The 20,037-nt window shown below is 47.0% G+C and overlaps 1 protein-coding gene across 1 annotated transcript; it reads right to left on the bottom strand.

The window, feature by feature from the left end:
* Positions 1 to 299: 299 nt before the first annotated feature.
* Positions 300 to 18,834, bottom strand: emilin3b (elastin microfibril interfacer 3b). The gene is made up of 5 exons (XM_076276164.1): positions 18,249 to 18,834; positions 6,974 to 7,096; positions 4,381 to 4,706; positions 2,701 to 3,263; positions 300 to 2,276 (listed from the first exon to the last, which is right to left on the bottom strand). Exons 1-5 carry the CDS (start codon positions 18,440 to 18,442, stop codon positions 906 to 908), a joined length of 2,577 nt encoding a protein of 858 aa, XP_076132279.1. The 5' UTR covers positions 18,443 to 18,834; the 3' UTR covers positions 300 to 905.
* Between the last annotated feature and the right edge of the window lie 1,203 nt (positions 18,835 to 20,037).

Here is a 20,037-nt window from a genome sequence, read left to right as displayed (position 1 = left end):
TGTTTTTTTGTTTTTTTTATATGTTAAGTGAGTGTTGTACTTTGAGGGCAAAGATTAACCAAATTCCTTGTTTGTTTACGCAAACCTGGCCAATAAAGCTGATTCTGAGAGAGGAAATAGTCTAAATAACTAAACTACAAACACTCTTTTCAAGTGTCACTATTGCAGAGACAAGAAATGTCTACAATGTAAACTCTCTAAATTCATTAAATGTCAAAAATATGCCTAAATATATCAGATCATGTTTTCATGGTGGTGTGTAATTAATGACAGGAAGTATATAAACTGGTTCTCCAAAATGTTATCTGTTTATTTTATTCCTCAGATGACTTATCTCTGACACCTGGTGGTGAGAGCAGTTGAACTATCTGGCAGGCTGGTCCATATTACAATCTAAAGCTCACTCTTCTTCCAGCTTTGTCCTTTTAGTCACAGAAAATTATTATATTCTCCAACAGTATAAAGAAACATTACATTACATTTCATTTTTGTACACAAAATAATTGTTTACCAAAAATTAGCACCATTCATGAGGACATACAGTATTTTGAGAAGAGAGGACAGATGGGCCTGGATAGAGTGGACTGATAATGGCAGAGTAGAGACCCGTAGCAGCGTATTAGTCTGGCATCACGTTTGTTATTCTCATATTTTTGTACAAATACATCTCTAATAACAATGCAGTCACTTTGTCTTCATATAAGTTAAAACGTTAAAATCAATATAAAATGTGGAGGAAAACAAACAAAGAAAAAAAAATAAAACAAAGTATAGGGTGAAACAGAAAATGCCCTGTAAAAATAATAATAATTATTATAATAACAATGATAAAAACAATATTGCCATATCTTTACAGCTGTAGCCCCACCTCATTTGTCTCTGTAGCTGAAATGCTACTGGTCTCCCTACTGCCCCCTGTGGCCATTTTTGTCCCTGCACTCCTCCAGCCCGTCCTTGAGCTCGGCCAGCTGCTGCGAGTGGGTGGACAGCGTGCCGTTGATGCGCGCCAGGAAGTGGTCGGAGTGGCCCTCGAGCTCGCCGCGGATGCGCTCCAGCTCATCGGCCATCTCGGACAGGCCGCTGCACTGTCCCTCGACCTGGGCGACGCGGCTGTCGACGGCCAGCACCTCTTTCTGGACGCCGAGCGCCGTGCTGCGGCATCCCTGGAGCTCCCCGGCCAGCCGGCGGCGCAGGCCCTGCAGCTCGCCCTTCAGCTGGATGAGGCGGCGCTCGCCCGCGCCCAACATGGACGCCTGCCGGCCCACCAGCTGCGTGATGCCCTGCACCTGGTTGGCCAGCCGCTCCTCACGATGCGTCCAGGTGGAGTTGGCCCGGCCCACCTCGCGCGAGATCAGGCTCACCGAGTCGCGCAGGCCCTTTAGCGTGCGGTTGACCGAGTTCACGTTGATCTTGAGGAGCGTGATCTCGCCCTCCACGCCGGCGGACTCCTCCGCCTCCATGATGCGCGTCAGCAGGCCCTGCAGCGTGCCGTTCAGGCGCTCCAGCTGCTCGGCGTGCGTGTCCAGGCGGCTGGACACCCTCTTGTCCACCCCCTCGCAGTCCTCGTCCGTCGCCCCTGTCCCCGTGCTCGTTCCAGTCCCTGTCCCAGTCGGGCGGCTGCCGTCCTCTCCCTCGCCGCCCGTGGAGGTGCCGGGCGCGCAGGAGGACGTGCAGAGGAGCTCCAGGTCGGTCAGCTGCTTCTGCACGCCGTCCAGGTCGGCCTCCACGCGCCTGCGCACCGACTCGATCTCCGTCTCCAGCGCCGGCACCACGTGGCCCTCCAGCAGCGCCGGTGCCGTGGCGTTGCTCAGCTCCTCCACAGCCACGAACAGACGCTCCTCCAGGGCCTTCAGCTTCTCGTCCAGCAGCGTGTTGAACCCGTCCAGGGACGTGGGCACTCCACCGGGCGGCGCCAGCGGCTGACCATCTGGGCTCCCCGCGTCTGTCGGCGGCAGGCCCCTCTCGGTGGTGTTGATCCGGCCCTCGATGTCCTCCAGCCGCGTCTCCAGGATAGCCTCGATGTGGATGGTCTGGTCGGACAGCGCCACCTGGAGCTGGCGCTGGGACTCGGTCAGGCCCTTGACGGCCTCCTCCAGGAGCAGCACGCGCTGGGACAGGCCGCTCACCTGACCACAGCAGCTCTCCGTCAGTGTCAGGCCCTGGATCTGCTCCTGCAGGTGGCCCAGCTCTTTGCGGAGGCCGGTCTCACGGCCGTCCAGCGACTGCTGCATCTGCTCCTGGCCGTCCAGGTGCTCGTTCTGGCACTGCTTCTGCACCTGAGAGTGGGGAGGGGGAGAGAGGGGTCAAAGGGGATCACACACAGAGTGCAACCAGGAAGTGAACTCGTCTACTCTATACTATTTTTTGTGTGTTAATGTTGTAATTGTCAAGTAGTAATGCAGTCATTTATATTAATTAAATGCAGTAATTAGTTGACCAAGGAGAATACACTAATATTATCTTATGAGTTCATGGCTTGTTCATGAGCAATGACTGAGAGAATACTTTATTAGTTGACAGGTAAAAACCATAAACATTTCTTTACCCATCTTATTTATCAGCTGTTATTAACATGGACTTTTGGTAATTAGTTTAATTTTGCTGTTGAATTCCAAGCCCAAGTAGTTGCAGTAGATCTGCACTGGGAACCAAGGCTGCAGTTCCATGCAGTTCCTGATTCCACAGACACCTGCCCCTCACCTGCCCGATGCGGTCATCACAGTGCCCCTCCATCTCCAGCAGCCTTTTCTCAAAGCCGTCCAGAATCTCGGCCCGCACTCCCGCCAGCCTGGAATCCACCATGTCCTCAAGCAGCCTCTGGTTGACCACCCCGCCCGGTATGGGCCGGCCTGTGGCCGCCTCCAGGAGCCTCTTGAGCTGGCCGTCGTGGCCCATCACCATCCCATGGATCTCGTCCAGCATGTCGCTCTTGACCCGCAGCTCGTCCTTCACCTCCGTCACGCGGCCGACCAGCTCGCCGTAGCCCAGGAAACCGCCGACGTCGGTGCTGCTGCCGCCGCTCAGGCCGTCCAGGTTGCCGTCGGGGATGACCCCGAAGCCCACGGAGGAGTCGGGGGTCAGGCGCGGCGGGGAGCCGCTCAACAGGGTGGCCAGGAGCTTGTTGGTGTCGTCCCGGAGTGAGATGCGAAGACGATCCTCCAGGCCCGCCACCATGCCATTCAGCGTGTCCAGACCCTGGGACAGACGCCGCAGGTCGTCCTCCATGCGGTCCAGACGCTCGCCCGAGACACCCACCTTAGGACCTGCAGGAGAACGGCAGAAAGAGGAGGACGAAACGAAAATGAGGACAGAACATCTGGCAAAACAAAGCAATTCTGATTTTAAAAAGATCCATATGAGAAATATGTTGATTTATTATGTGCATTAGGCTCTGGAGGACAAGAGTTGGGGCATGTACTGTATGCAAGAGCAAAGTTGGCAGATGCAGAGAGAACAAAATATCAAACATAACTTTTGCCATGGTCAATGCTATATCCCATGATTTCCTTTTTGTTCAATGCTATATCCCACGATTACATTTCTGGAACATCACTGAGGTTGCTATGGCAATTACAGATCATGGATAACGACGGTGTAATATCACCGGAAATAATCCATCTATGAGAAAAAGCTGTAATTTCATGAAACATTATGAACACTGTCATGGCAATTGCAATTAATGGACAATGATGCTATTATATCATTGGAGATAATCTATCATGAAAATGTGTCATAGTACATAGCATCTGCCATCTGTTCAGGACCTGCAGGTTATATTGGTCCAGTGCCTGAGGCAGAACTGGGGTGTCCCCACTGAGGAAATTGTAATTGTATAGCTCTTGGGAACAATATATTTGAATAGCTATTTGTGAAAGTGTATTATGTGTATTATTAAGTATTGAAGAAAAAAATGAGCACATGCATTGTGAAAAATATCAACACACCCAACATAGCCTGAGAGAAGTCATCTTGTTGCTTTGACTGAGTTCAGTTATGTCAATGTGTCATATCACTTTTATCACACTGAACCAGTGGTGTAGTCTAGTTAGCTCTAGTGGGTATACTGTGATCAACCCCAAATGTATCCTTGCCTATTTTAAGTGGGTATAATGAAATGGTGATGCCTTTTTAAGTGGGTATACTGCATCGTCCTGCGTATCACATAGACTACACCACTGCACTGAACTAGACACTACATGTTGACATAACTAAATTCAGCCAACGAACAAGATGACTTGACTGAGCTATGTCGAGCTTTGTTGTGTGCATGCCATCCCTTCTCGTTTTCCTCCTTTTCCTTTAAAAGGGAGATTTCTGTGGTGGTACGAGACTGGTCACCCCATGCATGGAAAAGCACTAAGGGGGAGTTTCCAGCCTTACCATAGTTGGGGCCTCCAGATGGCAGCTGGCCCGTGGGGACCTGTGTGCGCCCATCGGGCTGCCCGTCGGGCACAGGGTAGGGCTTCCCAGGCTCCAGGCTCCCTCCTGGGACAGGCTTTGGCTCAGGCCCCTTGGGCTGCCCCCGGGGGTAGCCCTTCACTGCCGGCCGGGGCAAGATGCCCTTAAAGGGGGGCATCATGCCATCGGGCAGCGAGGCGGGGCCATCGAAGCAGTTCTCCCCCGTGTAACCAGGGCAACAGCGCCACTCGAGCTCGGTCACAGTCTTGTAACCCACCTTGTACTTGGGCTTGAAGAATGTGCGGTACCTGTATGCACACACACACACACACACACACACACACACAAAGACACATACAGACACACACATTGCAACAAATCAATGAGAGTCTACATGCTGTAGCACCACTCAAAGCTAACTGGCTGGTCATGATCGCTTTATTTATACTGTATTATAAGGCAATGAGGGGATGAAATATTTTGCTGAATTAGCAGCCTTTGCAAACGGATTAGGGGATTTGGGCTAAGATTACCGCAGGCTGAGCGTGACACTCATGCCTGGTTCTCATCCGGGCTTCCCCGTAACGATGCGTCACACGACCGAACCTGTCATTGTTACCAAGTGACGCGACAGACCAATAGCAAGTGCAAGATCAAATGAGACAGACTGAGGTAGGCTAACTTGCAAATAGGCTCTACGTTTATACCAAAACATAATAATGTTTGGCTACACAGATGATGTATCTGACAACTCAAAGGAGAAATGAACAGCAGTCTGCAAGTGCGCAAATTAGCAACATAACCACCACCACGTTGATTTTCATCCGTCAGAAGTTAGTCGTGTTAGAAACCTAATGTCAAATTTGAGGCATGTTAAGAGTTGGCTTTGAATCTATTATGCTTTTTAGTTAACGCCATATTAGGTTAAAATGTGTGAAATGGCAAAGTGAAACATTTTCTTGTCTAAGTTTTATCTTGATATGCTAGCGAAAATGTTGCCAATGTAACCTAAAGTAAGCACCTCTCTTTCTCCCTCCCTCTTAAACACGTCCCTGTTCCATACGTTACAGTCTAGTAACTGCCAGCAATCAGCATAGACGAGTAGCTTACTTCATATGTTTATGTATATTATGTATAATATGATATAGCATTGACGGTCCCAAATCCTCCTAAAACCCATTACGCTTGTCAAAAGTTTGGCAGTGACGTCGGTGGCAGCGTTTGATTAATTGATTACTTTTTCAACATTATTGGGTCCCTGGAGATGTGACAGGACAGGTGTAACTTGAACTGTTTGAATATATTTTCATGATTTGATGTGTAGCCCAATGTTTCTCAAACTTTTTCAGACGAAGGACCACTTAACCAATAAAAAAGAAACCCATGGACCACCTAGCTAAAAAAAAAAAGATTAGACCTACTTCAACAGTATATTAGCCTACACAATAGGCCTACCCACTGAACCACCTTGCTTATTGTCTTTGCACTTTGCTTATTGTGTCAGAGGATTCATATGATTTAAATCATCTTACACGCAGAACTGTTTGGAATAACATATTGCAAACAACTCATCCATATTATATTTTACCACGTCTGCTCGCAGACCACTTGGGATAGCTTGCGGACCACCTAATATTTGAGGCATATTGAAACAATAATAGGCTATTTTATAATAGGTCTACTTGAAATACATTTATTTTTATTTGTATACATTTCATCTTATTCTATAAACCGTTCAGATGTACAGTATGTGGCTTGAATGAATGCAATGTCTATTTGTTTGATGCAGATGTTGTTCAGATGTTGAAATGGGTATTCATATTACAGAGGGATTATGTAGAAACAAAATAATATAGAAACAAATGTAACCATCACAAGTTATCAATATTTTATGAGATAAAAGATAATTTACTCATATTATTTTGCATTATATTATAGACGTGTGTCTAAACATGTGTATAAATGTGTATTTTCTACTGATTCGCATACATGTTTTCAGGATGCATCGGTCAAAGTGTCAAAGCCCCCTTGTGTCCATTATGTAAGCTACCACCAGGGGGCATCATTAGTGTGCAACATGAACACCATACGGACTCAAATAAAGTCTCTGACTCAACAAACAAATGGCTGCACATGACTGCAGAGTGCAAATACTAACTCAAACCATGAAAACATTTCCATGTGCGTTTTCATCGACATCTATTGTCTTACGTCTGGTGTTTATAATAGTTTTGCATGTTGTGCATGGTAACCTCCCTCCCTAGCAGACCCTATACCTATAATAGGGCAGTGTTGGGATAATAAAAATAAAAAAAACGATGGCTTCACAGTCTCTTGTGGTTTATGCAATGTGAGTTTCATAAGGTCATACTCATCACTCGTTATATGTCTTGGCCGGACCATTTAACAAGCTGTTAGTGTGACCACCACCCCAGTCCTGAGAGCAGTTCCAAGCCCAAAGCACAACCCCCCTTTTTTATTGTGTCGCATAATATGTCATCACATGTACGATGGGCCTGTCCAAAAAAATGCTAGCGAGGGAGAAAAAGGCAAACGCCTTGGTGGGATTGCTTACATAAGCACTGGGCACTTCTGACCCCAGATACACTTGGTGGTGTACTCTGCCTTCACGTAAGTGGCCATCCCATCCTGCATGGTGCATGTGATGTTCTTCTGGACGATGTAGGCGCAGTGGTTTCTGTGGAGGAGAGATAGTCACAGAGAGACAGAAAGAGTTACATACGGTGAAATGTTTCTGCAAAGAAGAAGAAGTAGAGAGTCAATAACAGGATGTCTCGTGCTGGCCTTGCCAATAATGAGGTCTTGAGGGACTGGACGTCTCAGTCCAGCACTAAATGAGATGCATCAGCCTGCGCAGCTGCGCTTTCTTTTCGCGAAGGGCGTTTGAAATGGGAGACGACCGCCAACACTGCTCATGCAGATCGGCTTCGCTACGCCAAGCATCTTTACTCCCGGAGCAATGCACCGCCCAATCCAACAGTTTGCTTTTCTCATCCAAAAGTGCAACTATAGCAACTAGAGGGAGGGAGAGAGAGCGAGATAACTTTGTACTCGGCCCAAGTTGTGAGGAAGCAATGATGTTATTGTATCTCTTCTTCTCCTATTTCTCTCAGATGTGAGACGTTGCTGAGATTCATGGCTAAACAATGGAGTGTGTCTCCGACGGCCACCCGCCAGCTGTTCGCAACCACTGCAAATACGGACGGGAGAAAATGTGTGCACTCCAAACAGCACGCTCATGTCAGCCGGCAGAGCGCTGACATTAACAGAAGCTGTCAACCTGTAAAAGAAATACCTCTAGCCAATCCACTAGTCGTTATTGATGTCGGCATGCACAAGCATCTGTGGCACGAAGAGTTTGCGCACACTTTAACCTCCGCTGTTTACAGAGCAGTTAAGCGTAGCTCCAGGGAGTTCGGGCCGAGAGGGCGTGACAGAGGTCCTTTCATGCCGGCCACATATGGTCTCTGACACAGCACGCTATTCAAGAAGCCAAGGCCCTGCCAAGCGATCATCTCCAAGGTGATCTGCCACTTAAGCATCAGGAAGACTGGGCCAGCTCTAGTTCCACTTAAAGCAGTGAAATGTTTGGAAAATTAGATACCAAAACCTCACATTACCAATGGGCATACCTTTACAACAGGTACATTCTTTATACTTAAAATGTAGACATATTTCCATTCAATTTGTGTGCACTGTAAAAAAAAAAGATTAGTGTAATCAAAATAGCTCAGGTAAGTAATAAACTTAACACTGTATGTTCACAAAACTTCTCTCAACTAGAGGGACAAGATGACTGGCTTGTGTTAAGTGCACTAAATCTCTCTGGTGCTTTGAGCACTTTGTTCCACAGATTTAGCCACAGGGCACACAAAAAAAGGAACAAACATCAAATATGTTGTCATACTTTGCTTGTTGTGTTCATGAATTGTTGAATTGGTATTTTGGTGTTTAAGCTTTCTAACTCTAATAGTTCACCCCCGTTGACCCATCAAGCTGTCTCTGGAAGATGTTAATGCATTCTAGGAAGGAGTGAGTGCACTGACCTATTACTCTCTCTGAAGAGCGCCGCTGTCCTCCCAGATGGACACTAATGTTTATTGGGAGGCTGCGCAGCACTAGACTCTCTGTTGATATCATGCTAATCGATAACAGCTTGTTTTCAAATGTGATGGTCTGCCCACAAAACAAACACACACACACACACATACACAAACACACGCACACACACACACACACGCACACACACACACACACACACACATACACAAACACACGCACACACACACACACACACACACATACACAAACACACGCACACACACACACACAAGCACACACACACACACACACACACATACACAAACACGCACACACACACACACACGCACACGCACACGCACACACACACATAAAAACGCAGACGACATCACACTTAGCTCCTGAGCTGCTCTTCAACACATGGTTACCACTGCTTTTAAAATCATACCATAAAATCGAAGCTAGTTTTATCAGAGCCGTTTCCTCCCCATAACGGCTGGATTTATTGACGGTATAAAGGTCCTTTATGACCTGTTGTCTGTTTAATTCGGGAGAAGCCAAGTTTTTCTGATGCGCGGCGGTGGGGGTGATTGACGGTCGAGTGGAGCGACTCGGCGGGAAACAGGGAAAAGGGTCTGGCGTTCTGGCTGGGCTCGACCTGAGGGGGTTGAAAAATGGTCAGGGATCCGTGATTTGTTTGTCAGGTGCACAACCGGGGAGTGTGACCTTCATACTAAAAACCGAGCCTTTGAGCAAGAGGAATCCAGATGTTCAGTGCTGAAAGAGTCCGTCCGCCTCTCCTACTCTACACACACACACACACACACTCATGTGCAGACACATACACACACACGCACACACACACACACACACACTCATGTGCAGACACATACACACACACGCACACACACACACACACACACACACACACACACACACACACACACACACACTCATGTGCAGACACATACACACACTCGCACACGCACGCACACACACACACACACACACACACACACACTCACGTGCAGACACATATGCACACACGAGTGCACACACACACACACACATACCCACTCATGTGCAAATACATACACACACTCGGACATACACACACACCTGCCGACACATACGCACACACGTGCACACACACACACACACACACACACACACACAAACACGTGCAGGCACATACACACGCAGACACACAGACACACACATCAGTCACCCCCTTCCTATTAGGAGTGTCTGCCAATGTCATTTGGGCTTGACTGTGATATTTAATCTGGGCAGGTGTCTCCAGTCTTAGTGATGAGAACGACAGAGCCAACCTGGTCTCAGTGAGAGGGAGAAACGTCTGGACCACGACAGCTATTAAGGGGGAGAAAGAAAGGAAAAGAAAACAAAAGACAAAAGTGAAAAAGAGAGAATATTCGGGAGGGATGTCAACGCGGTGACAACAGAAAACAGACAGGGAGTAGAAGTCAGAAAAACGTCACTCTGTCACCCAAACTCAGAGCCAGAGAGGTGACAAAAAGACATTATTTCCCCTCTCTCTCTCTCACACCACATCAGATGATGAGGACATCACAGAGCAATTAGCACCTTGTCAAGTTCTTCAGGCAGTAAGAACAGCTCACCAGGACCAGATCCGGCCACAACCAGATAGCAGCAGCCAGTGAGGGAGGATTTCTGTGTGGCGCTTATGCGCTAGACAAAATGTATGTGTGTTTGTGTGTGTGTATGCATGTGTATGCATGTGTGTGTTTGTGTGTGTGTGTGTGTGTGTGTGTTTGTATGTGTCAGACAACTTGCCAGATAAGCTTCATCTGTTTGCCACCAAGACCACACAGTATGAGACACAAGAGACAGTGTGGATTATAAATGAGAGGGATTTCCAGTGAGTGTGTGTGTGTGTATGTGTGTGTGTGTTTGTCTTTGGGGACTGAATGTGTGTTGTTCAGCTGTCATCCGCAGAGTGTGAGGTATATGTCTCTTTTATCATTTGGGATAAGGAACCCTCAACACCAGCACAAATGGACTGAGAGTGACGAGAGTCCTCCTACCACATCAAAAACCACACACACACACACACACACACACACACACATGCAATCTGACCACATTCCCTCCATTGACCAGAGATGGTGGCTCCATCTCTGTGCCACTGAGCTCACTGTGAATATTGCCAGGGTTGGGTTACGGCTGCCAGAGCCTGTCCAGCTGTCCCGGAGGGAAAGCGGAATTTTCTGTCGGGGCTCAAATGTTATTCCAGGGAATCTTTGCCCAGCCGAGCCAAAACAGCACACCTCCTATTTACTTCCCTCTCTGTCTCTCTCTCTCTCTCTCTCTCTCTCTCTCTCTCTCTCTCTCTCTCTTTCTCTCGTTCTCTCTCTCTCTCTCTCTCTCCCTCTCTCTATTTTTCCCTTCCTCTTACTGCTTTTGCACTCGCTCACACCTCTGTTAAACTGTCAGCCGAGGCTTGTATCTCAGGGAGCCATTTCTGAGCACCTGCAGCAGCCAAAGTGTGATCCTCTCTCCTATTTATATATATATATATATATATATATTTAAAAAAATTGGCGCTAAACGGGGAGTGAAAAACACCCAACTCTATTTCAGCTGCTTCGCCTCGTCCAAAGTTCCTTCTATTTTTTTTTTCTTCCTTCTAATACGAAGCCTATTTTAAAAGTGCCAGGGCCATTTTTGAAATGACCTTCCATCCAAGGGCCAGACTGAATGAGCTAAGCACCTGCAGACTGATGTGATTTAAAGAAGCTGGAGAGTGAGAATAAGAGAAGAAGTGAAAAACGAGAGAGAGAAAGAGACAAAGAAAGAGAGAGAGAGAGAAAGAGGGAGACAAAGAAAGAGAGAGAGAGAAAGAGACAAAGAAAGAAAGCGAGAGAGAGAGAGAGGGAGACAAAGAGAGAGAGAGAGAGAAAGAGCGAGTGAAAGTGATAGAGCTGTCGCCGGTGTCTGTCTCCCTCGTCGTCTGGTCGACTCTAACGAGAGAGAATCACTCTTTCAACAGATCGTGGGGTCACTTCTGGAACGCCACGTCAGAGTGAGGATCATTACTGTCGAGCATAAATATGGAGACACAGGGACAGAGGCCTGGACACAGACGCCACTCAAATCCTTCAGGGAAGGAGAGTGGACTGGGTTGAGTAATCATCCCAAATGGGCTGCCTATTACACAGAGAGAGAGAGAGAGAGAGAGCGGGAGACCAGAGAGAGAGAGAGAGAGACCTGAGAGAGAGAGAGAGAGACCAGAAAGGATAAATATAGGCAGATACATCACTAGGTGGAGAGAGTTTTTAAAGACACGCAGCCTGACACATTCCAGCTGCCGGCTAAGGGGCCCTGGAGCAACTGTTTGCTGGATGGACAGAAAGATTTGGGACATCGGGATGGGAAGAGAGTTTTAGGGACACATATACATACACACGCACGCACGCATGCACACACATACACACACTCTCTCTCTCACACACACACACACACACACACACACACACACACACACACACATAATCCATCCATCTTCAGAAACAATGGAAAGCCCTGGGTGAGAGTGCTGTCAGATCCAGATCCATGGATTAATTTGGTCTACCATGCCTTTGTGTCTCCGTCTAAAACTCACACACTCACACTTTCAAAAACTCTATAGCAATGTTGCCTGAGAACTCACTCCCACTCTGTGAATTACCCCATGGATGGGAGGGGAGAGGGGGTCCACCCCAAGCCCGAGCACTCAGCAGGGGTGGGGGGAACGGCACGGAGGCCTTGTGTGCATCCCGAAGAGTTAACAGGCTGATTCGGAACGTGTGCAAACACACTCAGCCATTCAACAGCTTCTCATTATACAGACTAATTCCTTACGCACATAATCTGCTTTACTGCGGAAAATCCTTCCACATTTTTACAGTTCACTATTCAGATTTTTTTTTTTTTTATTTTTTTTAAAAGAAGAAAATCACTACGCTATGCTCTGAGTCTCGCCTAGCAGTCATGGGGAATATATTAAATCATGGAAGCGCTCCAAAAAATTAAGTGTTTATTAAAGTCCGAGATCAATTTCCAGGATTTTTTTTTATTATCCAAAATGCATGATGGAAATTGCACTGCATGCGTCACGAGGAATCTGTGGCGCTTGCAGGCTGAGTGAGGCTTGATGTCCGCACGAAATCTAATCAAAAACCACTCAGGCTCGCTGCACAGAAGGGAAAGAATGGACCATTGTGCCACTTTGGCAACACTCTCCGAAAACATTTCAAAACATTAAAACAAAACGTTGACTGCGTGGCTTTTCATCCGCATCTACAGAGATGACATCAGCCTTGGCTGGACCCGCTTGGCTGGACAGTCGCACTCTTCTATAGGCTGATTCTGCGCCACCCTGATTTTTACAGATCTCACTTTGCACCTTTTAGAAAGAAAAAAACCCACAGATGCCTGACAGTGAGAGCTAGTCAGAGTGATTAGCGCTCAGACCATATTAAGCTGAATACCAGCGCTCGCCTTTCTAGAGGCAGAGGGAGGCTGAGTTATTGAAATGTGCCTCTAAGGATGGCTTGAGTGGAGTAGTGACCTGACCCCCATCTTGAGTTTGAAGTTGACTTCAGACTAGTGATGGATGCTGGTTGATCCATGACCTCTAGCTATCAGTATTGCTGACACACACACACACACACACACACACACAGAGAAAGAGAGTGAGAGTGAGAGAAATACTCACAGGAAAACTCACAGGAAGACAGAAAATGTTTATACTAATTAATTTATTGTATTAATGCTCGTTAAGACACCTTGAGGTACCCACACATAATACACTGTCTCACACCCTCACACTTCATCTGTTTGTAATGATCTGTTACATTGTCCTGAGGCATCTGGAGACGCACTGTGCGGTAAGATGTTTGCCTGCTCCTCGTTCTCCTACATCACTTCACCAGTCCCATCCATGCCCGGCTCAGCGTTCAGACAGCCTAACCCGCTTAGACAGACAACATGAGCCCTCCTGTGGAGACGGCATAGACGACAGAAAGCCAACTCCAAGCAGAAGCTTTCAGCCCTCTCCTGTGAGCTGCAATCTCTTCGGGTGAAACCAGAGCTTCCTGACAGGAGGCCACTGACTTTCTGGTCGCAGTTTACCACTTGATTGCCATGCCAAAAACATGTTTTCAAAATTGAACGTGAGTATTTAAAGAGGGAAGAAAAAATAAGAAATCAGCTGCCAATTTGCTGACGATTAACAAAATCCCAAGCCAGTTTTTCTTTTTACTATTTGCTTGAAAGAACTTGATTTAAGGCAGAAACATGGCAGCATTAGCTTATCTTGCTGTGAGGATGATCCTAGATTTGAAACACAGGATTGCACAACGCACACACAACTCCTGGTAAGCCTCACTCGGTACAACGCACTGCAAGCGCCTTTGAAAATCAATCTCTTTAAGACTGGATCTACTGCACTGTGGATTGGCTCATTCAATGGCATATATAGTCAGTCAGCTATAAAACTTCAGAATATAACTTCAGCCTAGAAGATCTGGTACAGAGCCTGGGAGGTCTCATTGACAGATTTTTTGTTGTAAATCAAGAAAACATGCACTCCTTTTAAGAAATTGTGTGCTCATTTTACTAAATTGTGCACTTACTTGACTAAATGATGGTCTTGTTTTACTAAATGGTGCGCTCATTGTACTGAATTGTGCTCTCGTTTTGATTTAGTTAAACAATTGCACAATTTAGTAAAATGAGTGCACAATTTACTGAAATGAGCACCACACGTCCTCTCGAAATACAAAAGAAATGACAATGCAATGACACCTCCTGGGCACTGTAATCCATAATTTTGACTGAGCTTACTCCGTCCATGTTTTTTTTTTTTACAATCATCATGTAGCATCATAGAATTTAAAAGAGAGAGAGACACATTTCCCTTTTCATTATGATCCTTGTTAACTTGGAAGTAATCAAACCAGTAGGGGGTCCAAGTATTGATCATTCAATATTCAGATCATAAGAAGTGCACATACTTACAACTATCTGTAATAAATAGGTAACAATGGTCACTAAGGTCCCCATTAGGAAGTTCCATACATGGTTGAACATCCATTCCATGGCTAATACAGTCCTCTGAAGATGCATTGAAGCTGAATAGATCTAGCCCTTGTGAGGTAAGGTAGACACAATTCCACTACACACACAACTCTCAGTAAGTCTGACTTACAGTAGTTTTATGTTAATAAGCACAATCCTCTAAATATGCATTGGCTTGACTGCAGCTGACCCTTGGACAGATCTGGCCCTGATATGGCCCAGGTCTGGTTGACCTCCATGGCCACCAGGGCAGAGTGGACTAGTACATCATATGGAGGGGACTGTAGGAGACCAGAAACCAGCAAAGCCATCAGCTGTCAACGTACACAAATATGCAACTGTCAGGATGACGTACGTATACTTTTGTCCAGCGTGACTTAAATTATGATTGTACAGATGTACAATTGTTTTGCATCCATATGTGTGCTTCAAGGGTACTGGAACTATCATCTTAGTGTTATCCACACCTTGCTCTTCTAGTTCCATTTCAGCAACAGGGCCACTGGGGTCAGATAATGGTCTTGTGTTTTAGAGCTGTGCGCGTTGGTGTGTGAGACTCCCAGCTGGACTCTCTGTCTCCTTACAGTGGGGCCTGGCCATTGTGGTCATTGTCTGAGATGTCACGACCAATGAAGGCAGCGCCACAATAGGCTCCCTCTGGGGCAGAGGCTGGAAGAAAAGCCCACGGTGCGCTCCGCTGGGAAAGACAGATAGACAGACAGACAGACAGACACACAGACAGACGGAGGCATGGAGCTGACCCCCAGCCACAGAGGACACCAAGGGGACGGCATGGGGGGGCAGCCTGGACCGTGGTGTTTGGATCGCAAATAGTGCCGTCTGCATTCTACACTGGGTTATAATCATGTTAGTGAGTGTGTGTGTGTGTGTGTGTGTGTGTGTCTGTGTGTGTGTGTGTGTGTGTGTGTGTGTGTGTGTGTGTGTGTGTGTGTGTGTGTGTGTCTGTGTGTGTGTGTGTGTGTGTGTGTGTGTGTGTGTGTGTGTGTGTGTGTGTGTGTGTGTGTTCGTGTGCATACTGTATGTGTGTGTGTGTGTGTGTGTGTGTCAGTGAGTGAGTTTGTGTGCATATTTATAGAGAAGCAGCCGTTAACAACAGAGGACATGCCGCTCGTCATACACATACACATATAATGCATAAATAAGCTGTGTGTTGACAGTACGCTAAATGACATCAAATCTATACTCGGCTGCTTATGGTCCATGCGTACAGTCAGTCTGGGAATGCCTCTATTGTTGTGGCGGCTACTAATTGGAGATCATCTGCGTCACAGCTACAGACTTGTAAAGTAGTTTAAAAGGCATCAGGAAGGAGCCAGTTTCCTGTGTATTCTGATTACAGATTCAGATCAGATTCAGATACAGATCTGGATTGACATCCCACTCAATAAGATGATTTTGTTTGTTTGTTTGTTTGTTTGTTTGTGTGTTTGTTTATTTGTTTTTTAAATGTGTGTGTCCACACTTTCCCCTGTGTCTGCGTTCAACATCACTGAAGCATCTTAGCTATTTCATCCAGAATGCAGAGCAAAGCTCCTGAGCCGTCTGAGATTGGAAAAAGTCCCGGTTGGGTGTGGAATGCGTGGCCACAGGGGGAAGCCCTGTCCACCGGCCTTCAGGAGAGGGGGGTGGGGTGGGGTGGGGTGGTTGCAGGGCCCATGGGGTGGGTGGGGTGTAAAGAGGAGGTGGGGGGGGGGAGCAGCAGGTAGCTGAGGAACTGTCCAGATACATCCCACTCCTGGAGCAAGCCAAGCAAAAGAAGAGAAGAGAGGAGGGTGGAAGGTTCAGTGTGTGTGTGTGTGTGTGTGTGTGTGTGTGTGTGTGTGTGTGTGTGTGTGTGGTATGTGTGTGTGTAGACAAGGGCTAAGGAGAATATATTTGGTCACACCTTATATTAATCAACCTCAGCCACTATACTTACTTCTTCAGTATCTATCTAAGTAGATCGATACAGAGTAAGGGTTTCATTTAGGTTTCAGGTTGGTAACTTGTAACAGTGTGTACTTACTTGAAAAGTGACAGGAGTAGTTCTTAATTAAACAAATTTAACAAATACAGCACTACTTATACTTTAGATAAACTGGGAGCAGACATGCTTTGGAGAGGGCCATACATCCCCCCACTGTCATAGTTCTCACCAACTATCTGCCTCTCTCTCTCTCTCTCTCCCTCTCTCTCTCTCTCTTTCTGCCCCAGTTTGATGGCTAGGGGCAGAGAACTGAGTTGCACATAAACAATGTCGTGGGTTAATGCTTTGTTAACTAATTGGCTCAGCCCTGTACTGTCCGGGTATGGTGGGAATGTGGGAAGAGAGAGAAAGAGAGAGAGAAAGAGAAAGAGAGTGATAGGCACAAAAAGACACAGAGGCAGCCATGGTGTGTGGAGATGAATCTTGGCAGCTATGAACTGACTGGACATATTTCACATCTCCTTTTTGCCTTTGAACAGGTAGAGAGCATGAGAGCAGATAACCTCTGTGGCCCAGGCTACTCCAAAACACACACACCATCTGCGTGAGTTCACTGGTAATTGGTTTCTCCGGCGAGAGCTCACAGTCAGGGACACAGACAGAATCCAAAGGATGCCACCTCAAACATTTCTAAACCAAAGGCACAGACCACCTCTCCCCTATCAAACATTTCTAAACTAAAGACACAGATCACCTCTCCCCTATCAAACATTTCTAAACTCAAGCGCATAGAGCAATTTTACCCTATCACACATATAACAACTCAAGGCATAAACCTCCAATTCTCTATCAAACATATTGCAGCTCAAGGCAAAGACCACCTCTCCCCTATCAAACATTTCTAAACTCAAGGCACAGACGACCTTCCCCCTATGAAACCTATTACAACTCAAGGCACAGACCTGCACATATTGCAAACATATTGCAACTCAAGGCAAAGACCACCTCTCCCCTATCAAGCATTTTAAAACTCAAGAGCATAGATTACTCCCCCCCGTCAAATACTTTACAACTCAAGGCGCACAGGTCATCCCTTCTCTATGAAACATGAAACAACTCAGAGCTCAGACCACCTCTTATGCCTCAAACATTTCAAAACACACCACACAGACCACCTTTCCCCATCAAACACATAACAACTCAAGGCACAGATCACAAGTCCCCTGTCAATCAGTGCAACTCTGTAGAGCTGACAGTTAAGACTTAAGTTATTTCATGCCTGCTTACAGTTCCTATAATCAATAAAAAGACAACGCTTCATTTGGTCTGCACCCCGCATGTCTAACTTCCATGTTTGTTTGTGACTCATCTCCTCTGAGCAGGTACACAGACATCAGCATGATGTGTGGCTGTCATACGCTGCTCACAATCTGACAGCGTTTTCAAAAGGTGTGCAGACAACAACACCAGTGTCTGTCAACCAGTGGGGAGTGATTTAGACTAGACATATACACACACACACAAACACACATGTGTGTGAATGTTGTTAAATATGGGGAGGCTAATACACACAGACACACAGACACACAGACACACACACACACACACACACACACACACACACACACACACACACACACACACAGACAAAGACACAGATGCAGACACAGACATACACACACAGACATACACACACACACACACACACACACACACACAAGGTGGTTTCTGTAAGGACTGTGAGTAGGGTGTGACTTACTTGTGACGGGTCATGGGCTTGCCAGGGTTATAGTGTGGGTTGACTCCAGTGCCCTTGTACAGGTTATATCGGTGTCCGTGTCCATAGACTGGGTTTCCATAAAAAGTTCCTTTGGCATCCACCAGTGACACACCCAACATGACCCCAAGGGTGAAAGTCTGAAGAGCCCAACTGGGGACCATCATGTCCATCATCCAACTGGTCAGTAAGTCAAAGAATATAAACAAACACCCCCCAAAAAATATCTCAGAGACTTCAAATTTGGTGAAGAAGGAAGGTAATTTTTTTTTTTTTAAAAAGTCTCTTAGTAGTTTTGGATTCAATAACTCCAAAAGTTCACTCTCTGTGCAATTCCCTCGCTGGCTGTGATTGGCTGTTTGTGTTCCTTGCAGCGTTCCCCCTCAGTGTTCCACCCGGAGCGTCTTCCTCCTTCACTTGGTCACCGCGGAGACGTGCAGCCGTGGAAACATCTGGGCTGGCATGGTCTCTCCGCCTTCCGAAGTCCTGCACACATACACTCACGCACACTCACACGCACACACACACACACACACACACACACACACGCGCGCGTGCGTGTGGGGGGGGGGGGGGCACGCACCGCACGCTAGAGAGGGAGCAGAACACGCAATGAGAAACAGAGAGCAGGACACACAGATCACGCACTGGACAGAGAGGAGTAGGAGGCGTAGAGAGAGAGAGGAGAGGGGGAGAGAGAGAGAGAGGGAGAAAGAGAGGGAGAGAGGAGTGAAAAAGGATAATGGAGAAAGGGAAAGAAAAAAAAAAGAAAAAAGAGTGGTACAGCGGAGAGAAATAAGTTGACTGACATTGAAAGTATGGCAGAGAAAGTGTCTGAAGGGAGGGCGAAAGGAGAGATAGAGGGATAGAGAGATAGAGAGAGAAGGAGGGAAAAGACGCACAGCTACATACACAAATCCAGCTGAGGGATGGAGGGACCTGCTGACTGTGCTCTCGCAGGCAGACGACTGAAGGCTCTCACTCTTTCTCTCCCTCTTTCTCTCCCCCTCTCTCTCTCTCTCCCTCCCGCTCTGACCGGGAGCTTGCCTCTGCCTCTTCAAAGGAGGCAGGGAGCCAGGGCTGGGGCATTTGCATACCCCTCCCAAACCGCTGCCTTGAAATGTAATCCAAAAAGGGGACACCCAGGGAACAACCAGCCCTGTATCCCCCCACCCACTCTCTCTCTCTCTCTCTCTCTCTCTCTCTCTCTCTCCCCATCTTCCACCCTCTCACTCCAATCTGATGGAGCAAAAAAGCCATAACCATCAAAACAATCATGTTGACATAGCCTTATGATCCTTTACCTACAGTCTCCTGTTCTCTCTCTCTCTCTCTCTCTCTCTCTCTCTCTCAGGATGTAGAAAAGTAGCTAGTCAGCACTGCGGGAGAAGCCCCGGCCCCAAACTGAGACAATGTGGCTCATCCCCACATCCCTTGTGGAACAGTATTCTGACCTTTGACCCCACCCCCCCAAATAAAATAAACCAAATCCTTTTTCAGTGTCATACTTTCATTAATGCTAATCATATTGGTTTGTGGGGCTTAGGGAGGGGGGGGGGGGGGCAGGGCAAAAGAATGCAGATCATGGAACATGGGCAGACTATGGTTTTCTAACTGGAACACGTTCCATTGGAGAGAGGGGGTTGAGTGCATCACTGAGCACGGCTACAGTGGAGGTTGTGTTTACCCATGCTTGGATCAGTCAGGCCTTGGTTTGCTTATTATTGCAACAGTAGGATGTGAGAGAATGAGAGGGCACTGGTGGGGAGGG

This window comes from Alosa pseudoharengus, unplaced genomic scaffold, assembly GCF_046254945.1.
Source record: "Alosa pseudoharengus isolate Yale_2024_CS ecotype anadromous, Long Island Sound unplaced genomic scaffold, YU_APseudo_1.1 YU_APseudo_1.1_scf_9, whole genome shotgun sequence".
Lineage (NCBI taxonomy): Eukaryota > Metazoa > Chordata > Actinopteri > Clupeiformes > Clupeidae > Alosa > Alosa pseudoharengus.
The sequence above is the reverse complement of the archived record's forward strand: the minus strand, read 5'-3'. Positions and strand labels throughout refer to the sequence as shown.

Bases quoted from the DNA above. Each gene is read 5' to 3' on its own strand.
- emilin3b (XM_076276164.1), bottom strand. From the start codon at position 18,442: ATGATGGACATGATGGTCCCCAGTTGGGCTCTTCAGACTTTCACCCTT. The intron at 4,707-6,973 runs GTAAGCAATCCC...GTGTGCATACAG, and splicing joins CAGAAGTGCCCAGTGCTTAT to GTACCGCACATTCTTCAAGC. The intron at 2,277-2,700 runs GTGAGGGGCAGG...CCCCACTCTCAG, and splicing joins GTGATGACCGCATCGGGCAG to GTGCAGAAGCAGTGCCAGAA.